Source organism: Abramis brama, assembly GCF_963993115.1.
Source record: "Abramis brama genome assembly, chromosome: 21".
In the NCBI taxonomy this organism is placed as follows: Eukaryota; Metazoa; Chordata; class Actinopteri; order Cypriniformes; family Leuciscidae; genus Abramis; species Abramis brama.
The window spans coordinates 32,697,061-32,720,225 of record NC_139983.1 but is presented as its reverse complement, the minus strand read 5'-3'; the positions used below and the strand labels follow the sequence as shown (position 1 = coordinate 32,720,225).

At 36.9% G+C, this 23,165-nt stretch overlaps 1 protein-coding gene across 1 annotated transcript in view; it reads left to right on the top strand.

The window, feature by feature from the left end:
• The window catches only part of sntg2 (syntrophin, gamma 2), a 76,937-nt gene that overhangs the window by 7,901 nt on the left and 45,871 nt on the right, over positions 1–23,165 (top strand). Inside the window, exons 2-6 of the mRNA XM_084096918.1 lie at positions 15,931–16,068; positions 17,306–17,362; positions 17,632–17,689; positions 21,027–21,070; positions 22,697–22,738. Of these exons, the coding sequence (XP_083953044.1) occupies positions 15,931–16,068; positions 17,306–17,362; positions 17,632–17,689; positions 21,027–21,070; positions 22,697–22,738 (339 nt within the window). The remainder of the gene's footprint in view (positions 1–15,930; positions 16,069–17,305; positions 17,363–17,631; positions 17,690–21,026; positions 21,071–22,696; positions 22,739–23,165) is intronic.

Below are 23,165 nucleotides of genomic sequence, written 5' to 3'. Positions count from 1 at the left end.
AAAAGAGGAGGCGTGTTCCGGCGCAAACGTTCCCTGGTGCTATTTTGCAGTTTCAGAAAACAATTCCGCCACAGACCAGGAGAAACCTCGTCTAAAGTCAGTGGCGCGTTCAGATGCTATTTTAAGGGCGCATGCTTGGCCATAATGTAGCGTGTGCACAACACACACACACTTTGATTCTCTCATCTACACAGACGCAGAAGTTGCCATTTTTGCAAACCATACAGTACATAATTACAAGGAAAAATATTCCACACGAGGGAAATCGTTGTGTCCATGAAGATGTGAAAAAATAGGCATAAATCTAGCTTACACATTTACCCAAATTATATACGCCTGTTTAACCGAAGATAATTTGGGTGTGTTTCTCCATCCCCAATGTCACTTCTCTGTGTTTTACGGCCCTGACGAGAACGTCGGTCTCCTCGGCTGTGAACCGCTCCTGGCGTGCATCTGCCAAATCCGCCGTTATAATAGCAATCCGCCATGGAACAAGTGCGCCTGCTCTTAAAGGGAATGTGAGATGACGCTCTGATTGGTTTATTTCACGTTACGCCCAAACCACACCTATGAGTAATGAAGCTACTTCAGACCAACACATTTTAGATTTGAGATCCGCCCACAAGGTTACTTGCGTTTTGCGTTTGATACTTGTGTTTCAGATCGTTAAAATGGGGCCCTAAAGATTATTCTACATATTCCCCGTCTTTATGTATTCCGTGACTAATACGACCGTGACAATAATAATCATAAATGTTTCTTGAGCAGCAAATCATATTAGAATGATTTCTGAAGGATCATGTGACACTGAAGACTGGAGTAATGATGCTGAAAATTCAGCTTTGATCACAGGAATAAATTACACTTTATAATATATTCACATAGAACACAGTTATTTTAATTTATAATAATATTCCACAGTTTTACTGTATTTTTGAGCAGAAGAGACTTTCAAAAACATTACAAATCTTACCAACCCCAAACTTTTGAATGGAAGTGTATTTAAAAGTAAATGTTTTCTTGGCATCTTTTTGAAATTGATTGATAAAGGTTTACTCATAGCCTGGGAAAACCCAGACAACTTCCGGCAAATTCAGATTTGCTGGAGAAGTAGTCTGGCAAAGAGCTCATTCAAGCCCATTTCCATGCCGTCGAAATCGCGGCACCAATCAGAAACGTTGAGGCGGGCTTTACACAATGACGATCGCTCTGATTGGTTTTAGGTCTATCCAATTGTGCCCAGAGGCATTTGAGCGACGTCCGTTAAACTTTTAAATGCATTATTATATTCAAATTGCAAACACATGAGGACAGTCTCCATAAAAGACCCACTGGCAGATGAACGTGCTACTACATTTCTCTCCGAAACGGTAGGGAATTAAATTAGAGTTAATAGAGGATTTTAACTGTGACACGATGATTGACAGGGCAGTTTAAGTGACAGGATGCACGCGACAGATCCGTCCGATAAAGATGACGAAGTAGTATGTCCTAAAGCTTGCCTACTTTTTTGCTACACATTCAAAAGTAAATATCTTTTCTTCACAAAAAGAGTACATACTTTTATGGCGTAGTGTAACTTAGGCAAATTGGGACGCAGCATATGGCTTTACACGATGACGATCGCTCTGATTGGTTTTAGGTCTATCCAACTGCGCCCAGAGGCATTTGAGCGACGTCCGTTGGTGACGCCCCTTTGGAAATGATTTGTCTATGGAGCTTTGCCAGACCATAACTCAGTTACTACTGAGAATGGTCTGGTTTTAACCAGGCTAGTTTACTCATTTAATAAGTGAAACTCTTACTGTCCTCACTGAAACATGAAACTTGAAACTGTTAAACTTGAAACACGCAGATGATTTTATAGTTGTAGTTCATCTTCAGGGTCTTTTAATGAAAGCGTTTTGCTTTAGGTTTTACTGACTGATGAGACACACTTCACAAGGACGAATGACCATAGTTGTGTCTGAATAGACTGAAACAGATGCCACTGGCTATAGAGTTGAGGTATTTGATAGGCTTTGTAAGCGAGTTTAATAGACAAAAAAGATGAAAAAGGCAACAAAAAAAAATCTTTGGAGGTCTAATTGGAATTGCAGGGAATTAAAGAAAGTCTTCTAAATAGTTTATTTATATATTTGACAGATGATTAAATCTAAAGTGACTTGAAATGTGGATTTAGTATATCAGTACATGTGTTTCCTGAGATTTGAACCCACGACCTTGCTGTTGCTATCGCCATATTTATTTTCACATAAATGTAGAAAATAGTCATAATTAACACTGTGAGTCTGTCCAAACTTTTGACTAGCAGTACATTGATTATATCGGTTGTGTTGTTAGTTCTCTTGTCATCATGCAAAAGTGTTTGACTCAATACAGACACTGGTTTGGAACTTTTACAGCAAAAGTTTGGAAACATTAAGATTTTAAAATGTTTTTGAAAGAAGTCTCTTACAGTAAGTTCACCAAGGCTGCTATTTGATCAAAAATAGAGTAAAAAACAGTAGTATTGTGAAATATTATTATCATTTTAAAATAGCTATTTTCTATGTGAATATATGTTAAAATGTAATTTATTCCTGGGATCAAAGCTGAATTTTCAGCATCATTACTCCAGTCTTCAGTGTCACATGATCCTTCAGAAATTTTATTTTGCTGATTTTGTGCTCAGTTATTATCAGTTATTATTGGTGCTCAGTTATTAATAATGGTTCTTATTTTTATCAATGTTGAAAACCATTTTTGCATACTTAATATTTTTGTGGAAACCCTGATAATTTGGATTCTTTGATTAATAGAAAGGTAAAAAGAAAAGCATTTATTTGAAATAGAAATCTTTTTAAACAATATACACTCACCTAAAGGATTATTAGGAACACCTGTTCAATTTCTCATTAATGCAATTATCTAATCAACCAATCACATGGCAGTTGCTTCAATGCATTTAGGGGTGTGGTCCTGGTCAAGACAATCTCCTGAACTCCAAACTTAATGTCAGAATGGGAAAGAAAGGTGATTTAAGCAATTTTGAGCGTGGCATGGTTGTTGCTGCCAGACGGGCCGGTCTGAGTATTTCACAATCTGCTCAGTTACTGGGATTTTCACACACAACCATTTCTAGGGTTTACAAAGAATGGTGTGAAAAGGGAAAAACATCCAGTATGCGGCAGTCCTGTGGGCGAAAATGCCTTGTTGATGCTAGAGGTCAGAGGAGAATGGGCCGACTGATTCAAGCTGATAGAAGAGCAACTTTGACTGAAATAACCACTCGTTACAACCGAGGTATGCAGCAAAGCATTTGTGAAGCCACAACACGCACAACCTTGAGGCGGATGGGCTACAACAGCAGAAGACCCCACCGGGTACCACTCATCTCCACTACAAATAGGAAAAAGAGGCTACAATTTGCACGAGCTCACCAAAATTGGACAGTTGAAGACTGGAAAAATGTTGCCTGGTCTGATGAGTCTCGATTTCTGTTGAGACATTCAGATGGTAGAGTCAGAATTTGGCGTAAACAGAATGAGAACATGGATCCATCATGCCTTGTTACCACTGTGCAGGCTGGTGGTGGTGGTGTAATGGTGTGGGGGATGTTTTCTTGGCACACTTTAGGCCCCTTAGTGCCAATTGGGCATCATTTAAATGCCACGGCCTACCTGAGCATTGTTTCTGACCATGTCCATCCCTTTATGACCACCATGTACCCATCCTCTGATGGCTACTTCCAGCAGGATAATGCACCATGTCACAAAGCTCGAATCATTTCAAATTGGTTTCTTGAACATGACAATGAGTTCACTGTACTAAAATGGCCCCCACAGTCACCAGATCTCAACCCAATAGAGCATCTTTGGGATGTGGTGGAACGGGAGCTTCGTGCCCTGGATGTGCATCCCACAAATCTCCATCAACTGCAAGATGCTATCCTATCAATATGGGCCAATATTTCTAAAGAATGCTTTCAGCACCTTGTTGAATCAATGCCACGTAGAATTAAGGCAGTTCTGAAAGCGAAAGGGGGTCAAACACAGTATTAGTATGGTGTTCCTAATAATCCTTTAGGATTAAAGTCACTTTGATCATTTTAACACATCCTTGCTAAATATATATATATATTTTATATATGTGTATATATATATATATATATATATATATATATATATATATATATATATATATATATAGCTTACCCCAAACTGAAGCAGCATGATTCAACATTGATAATAATCATAAATGTTAGATCATAAATAATCTTAAATTATAGTTACATATGTGTTTTTGTTGAGTATCATATTTGATGCACCATACTTTTTTGTCTCTATTTATAGTGTGAGCAAAAATATGCAATTTGGTGCAGATGCTGATTTATATGGACAAAAAGTAATCAAAATGTAAATCAGACTTGTGATTTTTCTAAAAAATTATGTATGGATAATAAAGTTCAGTGCAGTAAGTGTTCATTTTGAAATGTTGCTAACAATATAAAAGATATTCTTATGTGTACATTATAAAAATCAGTAAAGATTTCACATCAAAAAGACACATTTGTACAATTAAAGGCCATTTATTTGCTAAACAAGTCTAAACTATCAATCAGACAACAGATGGCATGTAGTAGTTTGTGTGCAACAGGTTTTTCAGATCATGTTGATCATTTTTAGACATTCATGTATCAAATATGATACAGTATAGGGTTAAATGTGTTGCAAATGCTGTTTTCTCCGGGTTAACTCGCTGTGCTGCTGTAGTTGATGTTGAGAAGAGTAAATAATGATAATGGATCACCCAGCGTCACTCTTCTGCTCAGATTCTGCCCGAAAGATTTCTGGCTGATACGGTAATAAGGTCTTCAACGGCGTGGTTGAGATTCCCTGCCGATGCGATGAGAATCTATTGAGTTTATTCCAGCCTGCAGCTTCACGGTGGCCATCAGGGTCATTTGATAGATATGTGTGTCGTCCGCTGCCACTTTCTAGATCATCTGAAAGTCTGTGGCACTCGCTTCAACCTCAGCTCTGTGAATCACACGTCTTCGATATCTGAACAGTCAGGACAGCCCTTTTTAGTATTTTTGTCTTGGTTTTCAGTACAAATATCTAAACATTCCTTAATCAAGATGCAAAGCAAAATGTAACTCTTGTTTTCTGTAAAATGTATCAAAACTAACTTATGTTTATCATGCCCTTTTACAGTGTTGATTTTGTTTTTGGGCTCTACTAGAATAGTTTTTTTGCTTGAATGTTCAAAAAACATTATTTTCCTCATATTCTCCATTGTTGCAGCTCCTCTCTTCCCAGTCTGTCAGTAACGCTCTGGGTTGTGTTTCCCGTTAAACGCCGTAACTCGCTGCTTCACTACTATAGTACGATGCATCGCTGAAGAAATCAACTAGTTAGTCACGACACCATATTGTCGCAAAGTTCAACCACGTTGGTTCCACCACACAGGTGGTGGAGTAATAACTTCTTTTAATGAATCTGTTTGAGATTGAATTAACGCTAGATGTTTTGATATTAATTACAGACATGACATCTGAGGACTATTTCTCATTTTTCTCAGTTATTTTGCTTTATTTCCAGATTCAATCATAGGCTCGTTCTTGCATAGTAGAGCACGTTCACACATGCACACTCTTCAATAACGGTGCTTTAAATCTCTCGACAAACTCAAAGACGTAAATGCCATTTGTATGTATTCTAAATAAAAGACACAGGTTGCACTGAATGTCAGCTTGCTTATTTTACTCAAGATAAGGATTTATTGAGTCCACATGTCATGCAAACTAGAAACTCTGCTTCTAACCACAGGTCGAGATCTGTTGTTCCAAACACACAACTTTGCGATGCTGTTTGCGAATGTTCATTAGAACAATGCTTTCGGGAAACACAGACTCGTTGAACTATGCTGATAGTACTTGCGAACATAGTTGGCTAACGATGCTTTTGGGAAACGCACCCCTGTTTAGTTCCTGATTGCGGAGAGCTATAAAGCTCGAAGGGTAGAATTAGAAAATCAAACCGAGCTGGAGTACATAAAGAACACTTGAAGACTTCAGATGCAAAAGCCTCTAAGTGCCATCTGAAATTTTCTTCTAAAATGAGGATTTTTTTCAAGCTCGTATGTTTAAGTTCAGTAATTTCACTTTAATGACAATTAATAGGTAATTTTCATTGAAATAACTGAACATAAACATACAAGCTTGAGAAAAATTATCCTTCTAGAAGGAAATTTCAGATGGCACTTAGAAGCTTTTGCATCTGAAGTCTTCACTTACACAAAATAAAAAGGTGTAAAAATTTTACCTTTAGAGGTACAACAGCTTGTCACTGGGGCAGTATCCTTAAAAGGACATCTTTGTACCTTTTTACCACAAAAAGGTTCATAGTACCTTAATACCTTAATACTCTAAGGTACTAATATGCACCTTTTAGGAGTAATAAAGGTACAAAGATGTTAAAGGTACAAAGATTTTAAGGATACTGCACCAGTGACAAGCTGTTGTACCTCTAAAGGCAATTTTTTTATTTGTATCATAAAATCCCTTTGTGATTGGCAGATTATCTCCAAGTCTTCAGGTTTAATCCTGTCACCTCAACCCTGTCACCTGCAGATACATATTTTCAGTCTCTTGGAAGACAACCTGCCAATGCTAGATGAGCCAGACAGTTGATTTGTCCTGTTATTAGCACTGATCCAAAGCCTAGATAGCGGCTGCTTTCTAATGTAACCAGTGACCGACCTGGAATGTTCTACAACATGATTTTAGAATGTTGCTCATCTTAAATTTTGATCAATACTTTACAGTATTGAATAAAATATGAGATTATAATGTACATGGGATAGTAATGGAATGCAATGCAGGATTTCTTTTTTTTTTAATTCACTGATTCTGTGAATACATGACAATTACAATTGTAAATGCAAAAGACAAAAATTGCTGCACATTACTGAAGAAATTCATTGTGTTGAAGTGCTTAAATTGAAGGTCCAGCTGGACCAATTGGTCGAGCGCTTCGAGTGTGTTTGGGAAATGTCTGTCCCTTACCATAACCGCCAGTTTCAACACACTACTAACTCACTCAACCAGGCCCCGCCCCTTTATTCTGCGTATGCCTTTGGCGAGAAATATTTAACCCTCTGGTGCTCTTCGGTCATTTTTGACTTGATAAAGGTTTTGGCACTTGCTATGTGAAAACACACACACACACACACACACACACAATTATGGACATGATTCGTAAATGTTAAATTGTCCTGAAAAAAATTGTCACATTTGTATTGTTCGCGGTCAAAACTGAGCACATTGGAAATTAATGGGAGACAAATTTCATCTAGTGGAAACTTTTGGTATGTATTACCTCGTTATATCTGACTCCATAAATGAAAAAGGTTTTAATGATATCTGAGCATCATTAAAAGTGAGTGAATGTTTGATTATTCTTTTTAACTCTTTACTTATATTTCACCCGTTCAGGTTAGGAAACTATGTCGCTCAGAGGTCCTCACGTCTTCTGTTTAACGCGGGTCTCACGTACACAAGCTCATCAGTTTTGGTCACTAAACAGAGGTAATTGCTGTATTCCTGAGATGGTGCATTCACGCTTACACAATCAAAGATACTTTTATATAGCCCCCATTATTTTGCATACACTTGAATTTAAAGTAATGTTTACTTCAGTAGAGGTATGGCCACTTCTACAAATACAAGTCAACCAACTTTACTTCTCTTATAATAGCTTTGGATTGGCCATGCCGTGGTTTCCCACGTACACTTATCTAAAGTAACATTACATTAAAACAGAGATAAGACACACCCCAGATTTAGGTTGGCCAAGCAGCATTTGCTGTCCTAAACGGAAATTCACTTCTTGTCTTTGCAAAACCAAGTACACTTGAATTAGTGCCAAATATTAGTCGTCACTAATCTGACGCAGACTTGCGGGAACATACAAATCCGTTTAATCTACTTGGGAAAACAATTTCAGAGTCAGTCGGAATAAAATTAAATGTAACAATTTATTATGTCAGGTAAATGTATCATGCCAATTTCATAATCAGTTCAAAGATAATAAATACAAAACATCAAATGCTCTGGAATAAAGAGAAAAGATGCGAACCTGACATCAGAAGTTCACAGTGTGAATTTGCATTAATCACCGTCCAAGACCTACTGGGGACAGAGGTTGATTTACATGGAGCTGTTAACAAGATATCTCTAAACTCTCCACTCCTTATTACCTTTTTGGTTTACTTCTGTGGAGAATGAGACCTTTGTACCAGTCGCACTGAGACATTTCAAATGATACCAAACATGTATAATACTGTATGATAATTGTTCATATTAAACCATATAGATGTTTGGGTGAATTCAGGTAGGGATGGGTGAAGGGAAAGATGTGTAAATTGGGAGGTGATCAACTCAAGTGTGATCGTGTCTCGAATGGGAATGGTAATATAGCAAGAGAAATGTTCATTTCCTTTGTTTTCTCAGAGAGTAGCCGTCTCTTCCAGTTCTTCCAGTTTCTCCAGTCTTACACCTCTGTCCATCATGGTCTCCTAATCATCCCCATATACTGACTGGCTTCATTACTGTCTCCTCTCCACCAGTAAGCTGGTGTGTGGTGGGCGTTCTGGCGCAGTATGGCTGCCGTCGCATCATCCAGGTGGTGCTGCACATTTATATTCGGTTGAGGAGATTCTCCCTTCTAAAGCGCTTTGAGTGCTGAGAAATGCACTATATAAATGTAATGAATTATTAAAAGCACATTTTTTGAGATATCAACCTCAAATTTGGAACACAACTTTTGATTTATGGCTTTGATTTTTAGAGTAGAACATGTTTCGGAAAATATATATATCATATAAAGAAATTATAAAGAGTATTTTTGTGCATTTTTTCATAATAATTAATTTAAACTTCTATAACTTTTTTTTACTTCAGCAATAATCTGCCAAGTGTTGTCTTTAAAAAGAGACTAAACTCAAGTCTGTGCTCCGAAGCATTCAATAATTATGACAGTTTAAGTTGGAAATTTCATTTTCAGGTCTATGCTCAAAAAATGGTTAAGAGGTAATTTTTTTTTTTTTTAAGTAATTTTACTTCTCAAGTAAATGTATCTTGATTTAAGAAGTTTAGATATTTGTGCTGAAAAATGACAAAAATACTGAGTGAGAAAATATTTTTTTGCAGTGCATGCACTGTAAGGGTTGTGCAGCTCATTTAACTCAGATATTTCCCTTTCAAATGCTTTTACGATTGCAAGAGGTACAGGCTTCAAAATCTTCTGCCCAAAAGCGTCTATATCGACTACGCCCGTCCTGTTGTCTGGGGAAAATACAATATCCGTGTGTCTGTGTTCCAGCCCTGGAGCGGTGTAACATCGGCTGTGATCTGATCTCCAGACAGCAGTTGACCTTCATTCTTCTTCTAATTATTATCTTGATTGAAGCTGTCCAGTGGCGCTCTCGTCCGCCTTTGTAGTGAATTTAAATTAGAGGCAATATTTCACAATTACAACGGCAAACACTTAAAAGTAATCATCGTTTGAAGCAGATAATTGACCTTAAAGGCATTCAAAATCACAGATCCAACAAATGTAGTTTTGTCACTTGATAAGGTCATTTTCAGACAGGAGTAGATGGGGTGGGCGGCATGACTAAAATCTTATATCATGCTATGAGTAATTCTGGACTGTGCTGATGGTATGCATGGCTTTTGTTTTGCATCCAACAAGTTCATAAAATAAAAAGAAAGTAAAGTAATTTAAAAAAGTTCAAATGTCTGCTAAATGTAAAGGTAATATTAATTGTATTTTGGTACCACTTAGCTAGTTTTTTGTGTGTGCTATTTTCATGATTTGTCCTGTACACTAAAACCTCCATTCAAAAAATATAGGGTCTGTAAGATTTATTAATGTTTTTTAAAGAAGTCTCTTCTGCTCACCAATGCTGCATTTATTTGATCAAATATACAGTAAAAATGTGAAATATTATTACCAAAAAAAAAAAAAAAAAAATTACAGATTGAAAATTGTTTGCTTTTAGATTTCTTCAATGAACTGAAGGTTAAAACTGAAATAGTTTGTAACAGTGTCAAAGTCTTTAGTCACTTTTGATCAATTTAATGCGTCCTTAAGACTTAAGGTAAGCCTGGTTTTAGCATCTTTTTGGCGTCAAAAATCATGCCGTAACTGGTGAACATTTATCATTACCAAAACTTTTGAAACCCAGTGAAACAATAATATGAAACAAAGAATAACTTTCTTGAGACCCCCAACCTTTTGACTTAATTTGTGTGGTTTTAAACGCCTCCATAATTCACACCCTGCCAATAACACGTCTGACATTTAACTTTTGTAAAACTGATTTGTTGAGATACATTCAAAATAGGGTTGCTAGAATGTGTGATTATGTCTCTTTTATTAAGTTTTTATGCAATTTTATAAAAGCTTTTTTATCACAGCAACACATGGCATCTTTTTTTATTGCTTTCTTCTTAAATGGTGCATTGGATGTGAAAAACATCTTCAGACGGTTGGACACAGTTTGTTGAGTTTTTCTGAGTTTTGAAAACTTTGCTTTTAAAAGTTTGACAGAAATCACACCCTTTAAAGTTCCTCCTTGTCTTGTTTGGGAAGCGTCCAACTCTGTATTTTCTCCATGTTTCTTTGACGCTCACACTCATATATGCATATACATATACATACACACATATATATATATATATATATATATATATATATATATACACACACACACACACACACACACACACACACACACACACACACACAGCATACTGTACCACAGAATCTCATTAATACCATTGCATGCTATATACTGTTATACAGCCAGTCCCAGTAGCTTTCTGTGGGAATTATTCTAGAAGTTACAAAAGCAAGTCTGTACTTGATCACTGATTTCAAACAACTATGCATTTCTCCTGGGTTATTCCTGATTCCAGATGGCCTTCGGTGTAGAAAACATGAACAACACAGGCTAAATATTAAAATGCATCTTCAGTGTAGTCTTCATATTGATGTCAAATTTATTCATATTATATCGTGCTAGGGAGTCATAGCCATAGTCTCATTTGTTTTGGCACTTTTTCTTGAAACAAAATGAATTGTGAAAAGTAGTGGTTGACTGATACATCGCCACGGCCGATATTCGGCATGTTTTTATTATCGCATCGGCACTTTAAGTTTTTCTCTTCGGCCAATATATGTCGAAAATCGGACTTTTATTCTAACAGTGCATAGGACTTTTATTTTGAGATGAGAATGTCAGCGCCTAAGCGTGTGTATATATATGTATATATGTATGTATGTGTGTGTGTGTGTGTGTGTAATTTCATAAACCTTGCAAACTTTGGCGAATACAGCTGTGAGATCCTTTGAATAGTCTGCATAAAAACGGACTCTGTATGTATTTTTTAACAATTTCTTTATTTGTGAAAAATTCTTTAATTGGATTACATAATCAAGAAGCTGCCATCTTCCAATGCCAATGTTTATTTTACATTATCTTTTATAAAGATTTTTTCATGTTAATGTATAAAATTATTTCTAATTTAGTAAAAATTTTAGTGTTTTTTTACTATCTTACTATCTATATTGGTCATGTTTGCATTTGCTGAAGGAAGTGTGAGTGCTGTTTGCCCGTGTAAGGTGTTACTGTTGGGGCTTTTTTGATGAATTTTGGTTGGAGAAACTGTATTTTTCCCAGTGGCCCTCGAGGGCCATCATGCAGAGGTGACTCTCAGCCAGATCCTTCGGCCAAATCTGGATTTCAGTCTCCTACCGAACCATCAAGCCGTGACTACCACAGTTGTGGCCTTGATTTCTCCAGAGACATTAAGGCATTCCCATGTACCTGTGTATAAATAGCAAAGAACTCACCTTTACTGAAGCTTGAGCGCGTGCAGTGGCAGGGAGGACTCAGTCTCTTACTCCAAACTTTGATTAATTATCCTCTCCCTGTAGAGCTAACGGGAGACTCACTTGACCTACATCCCGGTGTCTCCAGGGAAGGGAGAATCGGTCTAGGTGCCAGAGAGAGAACTAGGCCAGTACAGAGAGACGGTCGGTGGGTCTGTCAGAACCAGAGTCGTCGTCACAGGACCAACAAACACATGCAGAGTATAGAGGATTTCAATGGGCTTCATTTCCTCTAATATCCTCTTCATTTCCTGAAATATCAAAAATGTGTATTTTGAGTGTACAAAATACAAGTCACTCCCAAGCCTGTGATGGTTCACATACTGAAAACATCAGTAATGTTTTAACTTCTTTTAGCTGTAAGCAAGAATAATGTTCTGTATTTTTACCAAAGTGGTAGACAATGTATTATAATCCTGCAATTTTTGCAAAACTGCTGTTGATAAGGCCCGTTCACACCAATAACGATAACTATGATGTTCTGTCATGAAACTCTAGATGGCACAGATTGATGAGTCCTTAAAGGGTTAGTTCACCCAAAAATTAAAATTCTGTCAGTAATTACTCGCCCTCATGTTGTTCCAACCCTGTTAGACTTTCGTTCATCTTCAGAACACAAATTAAGATATTTTTGATTAAATCTGAGAGCTGTCTCACTCCTCCATAGGCTTCTGTGTAATTGAGATCTGCCATCCCAGAAAGTTAGTAAAGACATTGTTAAAATAGTCTAAGTGTCTACAGTGGCTCAACCTTAAGTTTATCAAGCGACGAGAATACTTTTTGTGTGCAAAAATAACAACTTTATTGAATTATTAATTTTCTTCTGTGTTTCTCTGAGTGAGTTCACGTAGTGTAACAGCGCAGCGCTTCTGGGTTGTACGTCAGAACGGAGGCTCACTATTGGCCAGCATCACACACATGACCAGCCTACGTTCTGACGTACAACCCAGATGCACTGTGCTGTCACTATTTTGGACTATTTTAACGATGTCTTTACTAACATTTTCTGGGATGGCAGATATCAATTACCTATCAGCCTATGAAGGAGTGAGCCAGCTCTCAGATTTAATCAAAAATATCTTAATTTGTGTTCCGAAGATGAACGAAAGTCTTACGGGGTTGGAACAACATGGGGGAGAGTAATTACTGACAGAATTTTCATTTTTGGGTGAACTAACCCTTTAACTCAATCTGCTTGCAATAACATCAATCTCTATAGGGCACAGCTGATTGGTTCCTGCTGTATCAGTAGCCAATGAGCTCGCTGCTCAACCTTCAAATACTTGGTCACAATTCAAATTCTTAGAACACGTTTCAACAGCGTGTGTGTGTTAGCATCTTCGATTACCTCACACACACATGCACTGAAAATTTCAAAAAACTTTTAGCCTTTTCTGTTCAAACCGGAGTCAGACAATGATGGAGAGACTCGAGAAGAAGTGACAACATGTAGAAGCAACAGGACATTTCTGAATGGTTAGTTGATGAATTTATGTAGCTTATGTGTAGTGATGTTCTAGTCATTGATTAGCATATTCTGTCTTGATCATCTATAAATCGTGTTCAGGGGGCGGGGTTTATGTAAATTCTAGGGTTGGTGATGTCACTAACCCGGGAGGAATGTCATGTAGTCTCTACCAGCCGTTTGTTGTAGTCCTTAAAAAATGATTTCTTTAAAAGCAAATATCTCCCTTTGCTCTGAACTTTGAGCGTTGTAACTTTGCAGATGTTGTTTATGGTCAAACATCAACATCACACACTAACTAAAGTTAGAAAAGTGAAATCATAATCAACCACCCAAAGCAGGGTGGATTCTGATTGGCTGTCAATGTTTTTATTGTTTAACAGCTGGAAAAAATCATTCTGAAAGGGATTCTAACAATATTGTTTCTCTGGGCTGTTATCTTTACAGTTGTGGTGTGAACTTCTAGAACTATATCTTTATCGTTATAGTTATTGCTAGATAAAATTATGTTTTGACTACTTTATTTTGATGAGCTTAAGTAATGGTAAAACATATGACTTTATCATTTTTTTACAGGGAGCAACACGTTTTCTTTTACTCTCATGAATCTGCTGTTATCTGCTCTGTAATGTATGTGTTTGCCTTCAGGGCTGATGGGAGAAAAACTGGTGAGAGAGAGAGACAGACTGGTGTCAGAACGAGTGAAGACACGTACCTTCATCTCAGTGATTTTTCTAGCACTCCACTTCGGTTTTTCTCAGAAACCATCAGGAGGCGATTCATTGACTACCACTATTGTGGCCTTGAGGAAGAAAGTGATCCTCATGGCAGATTTCTCTGGCGATGTGAAAGTCACAGAAACCGTGATGAATAAAGATTGTAATTGATTCCATTGCGAAAAGTATTTTTCCGCCACAGGAAAGATCCTCCAGGGACTGTTTTGTGGGTTAAATGAATTAAGCTGCTCTCTACACTCATTTAGTCCCTGTGCCGGTTCTCTGAGAGAAAACTCAAAAGTAATTGAAAGATCCACAGGCGACTTTTCTGTTGCATTATCTTTCAGTGGAAGACAGTGCCAACTTCTCAAAGTGGAATCAAATACTGCGAGAAAAATAAAAGCCCAACATTTTTTTTTTACATTAATCTCAGTCTCAGTGCTGTACGGCAACAGTTCACCTGAAAAGGGGACGAAAAAAAGTTTATTGCACATGCTTGGACTTGGATCATTGTGCATAATTCAAATACAGTATTTTTAATGTTTTTTTAATGGCGACGTACTATGGCAAGCCGTTTTAACTTTTATTAATTTCCAGGATATGAATTCTTTATATCAACAATTCAATGTTCACTAGTTCAAATTATAGTTATTGATATCAGGAATTAGATTTATACTAGTAACAATGGCAATTTTTGATATCAGAAATTACATTTCCACTAGTAACAATGCTAATTCTTGATATCAACAATTACATTTTTACTAGTTAAAATGCTCATTCTAGATATCAAGAATTTCAACTAGTAAAAGCTATAATGTAATTGTATTTTCACTAGTGAAATGTCACATAGGCTGCCATTCAAAATCAATTTTTGATATCAAGAATTAATTTCTTACTAGTTGAAATTCCAATTTCACATATCAGAAATACAATTCTTACTAGTAAAAACCTTTATTTTTGATATCAAGAATTCAATTGTCACTAGTTGAAATGTCTATTCTTGATATTAACAATTGAATTGCTACTAGTAACAATGTTCATTTTTGATATCAATAGTTCCATTTTCACTAGTGACAATGTTCATTTCTGATATCATGAATGTGAATTATATTGATATCAGAAATACATTTTCAGATATCAAAAATTTACATTTTTACTAGTAGCAATTCAATTGTTGATATCTAGAATAGACATTTTTACTAGTAACCAAATAATTCTTGATATCAGGAATTCACATTTTTACTAGTAACAATGTAATTATTGATATCAAAAATAATATTTCTTCTAGTAAGAAATACAAAGCTGATATGTGTATTCGGAATTTCAACTAGTAAGAAATCAATTCTTGATATCAACAATTGAATTTGAATGGCAGCCTATGGTGACATTTCACTAGTGAAAATACAATTAGATATCAAGAAATATAGCTTTTACTAGTTGAAATTCAGTTCTTGATATCTAGAATGAGCATTTTAATTAGTAAAAATGTAATTGTTGATATCAAGAATTAGCATTGTTACTAGTGGAAATGTAATTTCTGATATCAAAAATTGTCATTGTTACTAGTATAAATCTAATTCCTGATATCAATAACTATAATTTGAACTAGTGAACACTGAATTGTTGATATCAAGAATTCATATCCTGGAAATTAATAAAAGTTAAAACGGCTTGCCATAGACGTACACACGGCAGCTAAATCCGGTTGTCAATTTTAGTGCTGAATCCCATAAATTATGCACTTAAATGATGGGAGTGACTAACGTGCATTTTTTTTTTTTTTTTTGCTTATTTTTTTCAACAGACAAAAACCGGACTTGCCCTTTTGTACGACAAACACACAAGTAACACCTACGACGTTCGCTTAAAGTTAACGAAAGAGCTGATAATCGTACAGAAGCAGGATGTGGTGTGTGTAAACGGCGGCGACTCGCACTTAAATGTAAGTACTGAGTCTTTGCCTTCGACTCGATCCTGATTCAAACACACTCGGGTCATTTCATCATTGTTTAAAGTGGCACGTTTCTCTTCATTGGGCGTCACAGTCAGCAGCTGAAGAGTGTTCTGTTGCATTAGACAAGTTTTCATTACATTTGACATCGCTGTCAAGAAGCACACGCCACTTCTTTGTTTGCTTTGCAAGCATGAGATGCATCATCATCATTCATAAATGACATCAGTGGCATAAGGCTACGGCCGCTATTTCAGAAATTATGCTGTCAATACACAATGGAAGTCATTAAATGTGCACAATGCATGCTGGAGAATCCAATATAGTCATAATCAAGAGAGTTTTAGAGCATATTTTATAATCCTAGTTATATATTTGGATTTATAACTAACCTGCTTCGTCATTTAGAGTCACTTTGACCCAGAAACACATTTTGAGTTTTAGGCACTAAAGTAAAAAGGAAAGTCTCAGCTTTCTAATGGAATAAATAATGATCTTTATGAGGTTGTTTAAGTTTTGGCCATCATAAATCTTGTTTGCAATCCTTTGCATGTTATTAGAATTAGATGAGTGTTATGAAGTGGTTTCCGTCTGAATTGACTGTCCTATCCCCACAGAGATTAGTGAAGTTCACTACAGTCTCGATAAAAGTTTGACATTTGAAAACATTTGAAAAAATTTAAACATCAATAGTCAAACATTAAACATCAATAGTTAAATGTATTTATCTATTGCCTGATATTACCTGTATTTAAAAGTTGAGATTTTGTTTTTAATGTCAGGCAATAAAACACATCAACAGTAAATTTCATTTATTTTTTAATTTTTTTTTATGAAAGTTGAGACTTTTTGAAAAAACAGTAAACAAATCAACAGTAACATTTATATTTATTGCCTGATATATTACCTGTATGTGAAAGTTGAGATTTTATCTATTTATGAAATTTGAGACTTTTTGTCTTTTTCAATGTAATAAAAAAAAAAAAAAAACCATTAAACACCCTTATTCATCATATTATTTATTTCCTGATATTACCTGTATTTGAAAGTTGTGGTTTTTGAAATCTTAAAATCTTAATGCAATTTAAACATTAAACACATCAACGGTCTTATTTATTTAACCTGTATAAACTTCAAGTCAAGTTTTGCCATATGACCACTTCTTTAATTATTTGTTATCTAGTTGATGCCATGAATATTTTACCAACTAAATTCCCCTTTTTTAAAGCACAGAACTGTTGTACTTCGAAGACAGGTGACTGGAGGTCTCGGTCTGAGTATCAAAGTAGGTCTTTTGCTTCTTTAATATTGTTCATTGACTTTAAAGAGCTTAACTAAACACGCTCAGGTGGTGCACTCATATCTCCGCAGGCCAGATAATCATGGCACAATATTAGTCTTAGAGATCAAAGAGGAACCTGAGCTCAGCTCTCATTAGATTTACTCACAGTAATCTTTAATGAGGCAATAGATTTGTACTTTTGAACAGTGTTGGTAATAGACTGATGTGAGATGCAGAGGTGAATTACCTTGACGGCCCTTCATGCATTTCAGGGGGGAGCAGAACATAAAGTGCCTGTGGTCATCTCGAAGATTTTCAAAGATCAAGTAGGTAAGATGACAAGAGTTCCTCCCATCCGCTGTAAGGCATCTGTAGTCGGAGCGCTAGCAATAACTCGCAATATTTGTGCTCTGTAAAAATGACTGTTTGAGGGGGGAAAAAACTATTTTTCTATGTTTTTCTACATCAAAATTTCATGTTTAATTCAATGTTGTTACTTGTCATTTCTTTGTAATTGTTTCTAAGTGAAAATAATTGTTTCTAAATAAAAATAATAATAATTTCTTACTCAGTATTTTTGTCTTGGCTTCCAGTATAAATATGCATTCTTAAATCAAGATAAATTTAATTAAGAAGCAATTTGCAAAGATATTAAATCTTGTGTTCTTATAAAAATGTATTTGAGTTTAAGCGTAAAACAAGAACAAATATCTGCCAGTAGGGACAGAAAAATATGTTATTATTTTCAGCCTCTGTGTAAAATGATCTGTTTTTAAGGAACTTGTCAGTAAGGCTCCTTAAAGGCTTGTCAGTAAACAGCCACTGTTATGATTGGCTTTCGTTATTTTATAGGAAACAGAATCAACACACACTCAAACTTATAGTTTGTGCTGCAGATCCAATACACTTTTCTGCTTCATCTTTCAACAAAAGTTTCTTTGCAAACTCTCATTACGCTGTGCCTCAGTCAAATAATCTGAACAAACATATAATCCTCCTTTAAAATAAACCATCCAGTTGTTTCCGACGCTGGGATCCTTCTGAAGTCTGTAGAGAGACACAAACCAACTGTTTAAACTGGACGATCACAGCGAACGTTCTTTCACTCTTCCATTTGTCCTGTTGTCGACAGACTCAAGCGTGTGGAGTCCGTCAGAAACTTCATTTTGATAAATTTTTCAAAAAACAAGACTGAGGGCCCTATCTTGCACCCAGCGCAATTGACTTTGTACACCAACGCATGTATCATTCCTATTTTGCACCGGACGCACAGCGGACTTTTCCCTCCACAGACGCACGTCGGTAAATTCATTCGGGGCGGTTCAGCGAAGCGTTCCCTGGTGCTATTTTGCAGTTTCAGAAAACAATTCCACCACAGACCATGAGAAACCTAGTCTAAAGCCAGTGGCGCGTTATTCAGATGCTATTTTAAGGGCGCATGCTTGGCCATAATGTAGCGTGTGCACAACGCACATACACTTCTCTTGCTTCTCTCATCTACACACAGACGCAGCAGTTCTCATTTTTGCAAACCATACATAAATATAAGGAAAAATATTCCACACGAGGGAAATCATTGTGGTGTCCATGAAGATGTGAAAAAATAGGCATAAATCTAGCTTACACATTTACCCAAGATATTATACGCCTGTTTAACCGAAGCTAATCTGGGTGTGTTTCTCCATCCCCAATGTCACTTCTCTGTGTTTTACGGCCGTGACGAGAACGTCGGTCTCCTCGGCTGTGAACCGCTCCTGGCGTGCGTCTGGCAAATCCGCCGTTATAATAGCAATCCGCCATGGAACAAGCGCACCTGCTCTTAAAGGGAATGTGAGATGACGCTCTGATTGGTTTATTTCACGTTACGCCCAAACCACACCTATGAGTAATGAAGCTACTTCAGACCAACACATTTTAGATTTGCGTCCCGAGATCCGCCCACAAAGTTACTTGCGTTCCGCGTTTGATACTTGCGTTTCAGATTGTTAAAATAGAGCCCTTAATATCTTTAGCTCATTTGCTTCTCAAGTAAATGTATCTTGATTTAAGAATGTACTGGAAAACAAGACCAACATACAAGATACGATTTGTTTAATTTTTGCATTATTTGCAGTGTACGCCAAATTAGTCCCAGTGTGTAAAATCTTGTAGTGTACTCTCTTCTCTTGTTGTTTTTCATTTAAAATAAATGCACTGCACAGCCTAAATGTAGTCCGTTTGATATGTGTATAATTAGCACTTGCTCACATCACAGTTTTTTCATCGCAAGTTTCTGACAGCAGCTGCTAACGTGTGATTAGAATCTGATCCTACGGTGTTTGAGAACAATATAGCTTTGTTTCGTGCCATACAGTTCAAATGTAATTTTAATCACGGCTAATTACTGTACAAGTCTTTATGCATGTGCGTTTGCAGTTTTATTGGTTTTTATTAGCTTCCCGCTGAGATGCTTAGTGTAGAAATAGATCCACCCTTAGAGCTGCTCGATATCAGAAAGCTTGTGCAGTTTCATCTTATTTGTTAGAACCAGAGGCGGACAGAGTACACAGCTTCATTACTTGAGTAAAAGTACAGATACCCCTTGCTAAATTTTACTCAAGTACAAGTAAAAGTACTACAGTCAGATGTCTACTTAAGTAAAAGTACTAAAGTACTTGTTTTTAAAAGTAAGTAAATTCTTACTCATGAATATTCACCATTTTTCATCCTGCCACAGTGCTTACATTGGTAAACACAGCAAACACTTGAAGCGAAAACTATCATTAACTTTGAAAATTGAAATAGTCTGGCGAGGTGGGGCCACGGGTTGGCACATTCCCGGTATGCGATATTTTTTTTCCCAGGATGGTAGGGGAAGACTCATGAATATTCATTAGGGAAGTCATTCCTGATTGGTCTGATGACCTACCCCTAACCCCACCCCTAAACCTACCCATCACTGGGGGTCTTATGACCTCCATAACCCCGCCCCTAAACCTACCCGTCACTGGGGTTAAGACCAATCAGGGATGACTTCCCTAATGAATATTCATGAGTCTTCCCCTACCATCCTGGGGAAAAAATATCGCTCCCGGGATGGACCTGCTGCGTCTTCATCCATTGTTTCGTCCATGGTTTCGTCTCTTATCTAAATCTGACCATGGAGTTGACTTTGGCGGAAAGCTGAAGGTGATTGCTGATAGGCTGTCCCAATCAGTGGTGCCTGCACAATCCAATCACATTTGAGAGGGTTTCCGAGATGTTTCTTTTTTCCTTTTCTTTTTTTTTTAGAAGTAGTAACGGGTACTCGCGGTTATGGATAGAAATGTAGTGGAGTAAAGAGTACAATATTTGCCTCTCAAATGTACTTGAGTAAAGTCATGAGTACTCCCCAAAAATGATACTCAAGTAAAGTACAGATCCCTCAAAATTGTACTTAAGTACTGTACTCAAGTAAATGTAGCCTACTCAGTTACTGTCCGGCTCTGGTTAGAACGCATCGAACTAAAACCCAGATTTGTGTGAAATTCGTCCGAAAGCGTTTCACGTCTTTGCTAATGCCAATGCTAGATTGAAATGCTCATCAAACTCAAATCCTGATTGCCATGTCATCGCATAAGCACTATTAAATGAGTAATTATATCCCAATCTTTCCATTAACCTCTGACTGGACGGCCCGGGGCCTCAGCCGATCAGACTGGGATGCTGTTTATCGGAGACGCCGTGTTGCAGGTTAGTGTTTTGGGCTTTTGCACGCTCTCGTTCTTTACGCTGCTCTCGGGGTCAAGGGTGCGTGTTAGAGCGGCGTTCTCTCTGCATTTTAATGATGCTTCCCTCTGATTCATTTTCTCTAGCTTGACTGGAGGTTTAACCTTTATCTCTCTGTATGAATCAGAGGAACAGCAACAGAGACACAGAGAGAGAGAGAGAGCAATAAATAGAATATTAGTTCCTGTGGTGCAACTATGTCAAATGGTTTTATTTCATTTTGAATGTTACAAGAATCTCTGATGCTCTTTACATACACTCACCGGCCACTTTTTTAGGCTCACCCAGGGCCTAAAATAACTTTTTGCCACACCTGCCAATATCCGGTGACTTTAGAAAACTTACCGACCATAAATATATATTTTTTACCGGGTATGAAACCAAATTTTTAGATATAATATAATATGATATCTTTTCCAGTTTCGATACCACAACTAAAATTACTAGCCTAACTAATATACATTTAAAACATTAGACATGTAAACAGTAACAAATTAAGAACAAATATTTAAATTACAATCAAAACAACAAATAAATACAAGATAACAAAGGCACAAATGAAATGCTTTTCAGGTTTTTCAGGTAGGTCTAACAGTAGTTTTCAGGTACAGAAATGTAGTAATCAAATGTGAAATAACACTAGATAGCCCTCCCTGTATAAATTAAACATCCTTATTAATTAATCCTTATTAAAGTTACAAAAGTTATTCAGTCAAGAGCAGTGTGGGATTTGTTCTTTGTCTTTTGTTGTTTGATTAACATTAAGCACACAGACAGCTGCAGGAATATTAGGCTGCTGTCCCTTTAAGAGCGAATGCACCGATCTAATATACTGATACTGACACACGTGCGTTTACTTTCTCAACTGTTTATGTTCACTTAAGACATAACCGACTATGTTTATTAGGATACTCGCTATTTTTACGTAATTTTGTATGAATTTGTCCACTCAAGGGCATGAAGACGTGAAAGAGAGCTCAGTTTAGTATTCACACTTAGACGCGGCTTTCTGGGCGCGCGCTTCGGATGTTTGCACACACTAAACTTTCCACACAACGCGCGACTTCTTGTCAAGGCTTAAACTTTCGTGACGATGAAGCGCTAGCTCGTCAATCTGCTCACGTTTGTTTACGTTCATGCATTGTTAAAATTCATAAAAATGTTACCGGCCAACTGGCGATTGACACCATTTCATACACTCACCAACGCCGATTTTTACTTGCATTAGGCGCTTGGCGAGTTCATTTTAGGCCCAGGGTACACCTGTTCAACTGCTTCTTAATGCAAATATCTAATCAGCCAATCACATGGCAGCAACTCAATGCATTTTAGGCATGTAGACTCCAAACATTTGAACAGTAGTGTATTGTCTGAAAAATATACACAAAATATTTTGCTAAATAAAATGTCAGGTTGCATTAAACTAAAGTGAATTTGGGATTAAATGTTGTTATTTTTAATGCAAATAATGTCAGAATGCAAAAATGTTTTTTTTTTTTTATGTGACCCGAATATGTTTTTAGCTTTATTTTTTAACATGATGTCTAATGTTAATGTGATTTCTGCTGAAATCTGCTCTTTTCTCTGCAGGTCAATGGCATTAACGTGGAGAAGTGTACGCACGAGGAAGTCGTGAGTATTCGATTGGCTCTTTCATTTGTGGTCTTGAAATGCCATTGATGCAGAATTAATGAAAAGTGCATCAGATGCCGCTGAAAGCGTTTATATCAGTATAGCGAACGCTTGGATCCTGACTGTAAGGTCTCAGCTATAACTAATTGATAGTGAGTAGATTCACCACACGCAGAAACACTCACTCACATTGGCAGCTTTCCTCTGACAGTCGGAAGTTGAAGGATGAGATTAGTGATTTCACTCAACAGCCACAGACTAACTAAGACAAGCTGCCATGATGAGCTTCTGTCCGAGAGAAGCTGACAGAAATCATCCTGTAGGACAGAAAAATCACACACGAGGCTCATCGTCTCAGTTTTATTCTCCTAGAGATCAAATGGAGGCTCTTGCTTAGATGTTCCTCCTGAGAACGTCTCAAGATGAG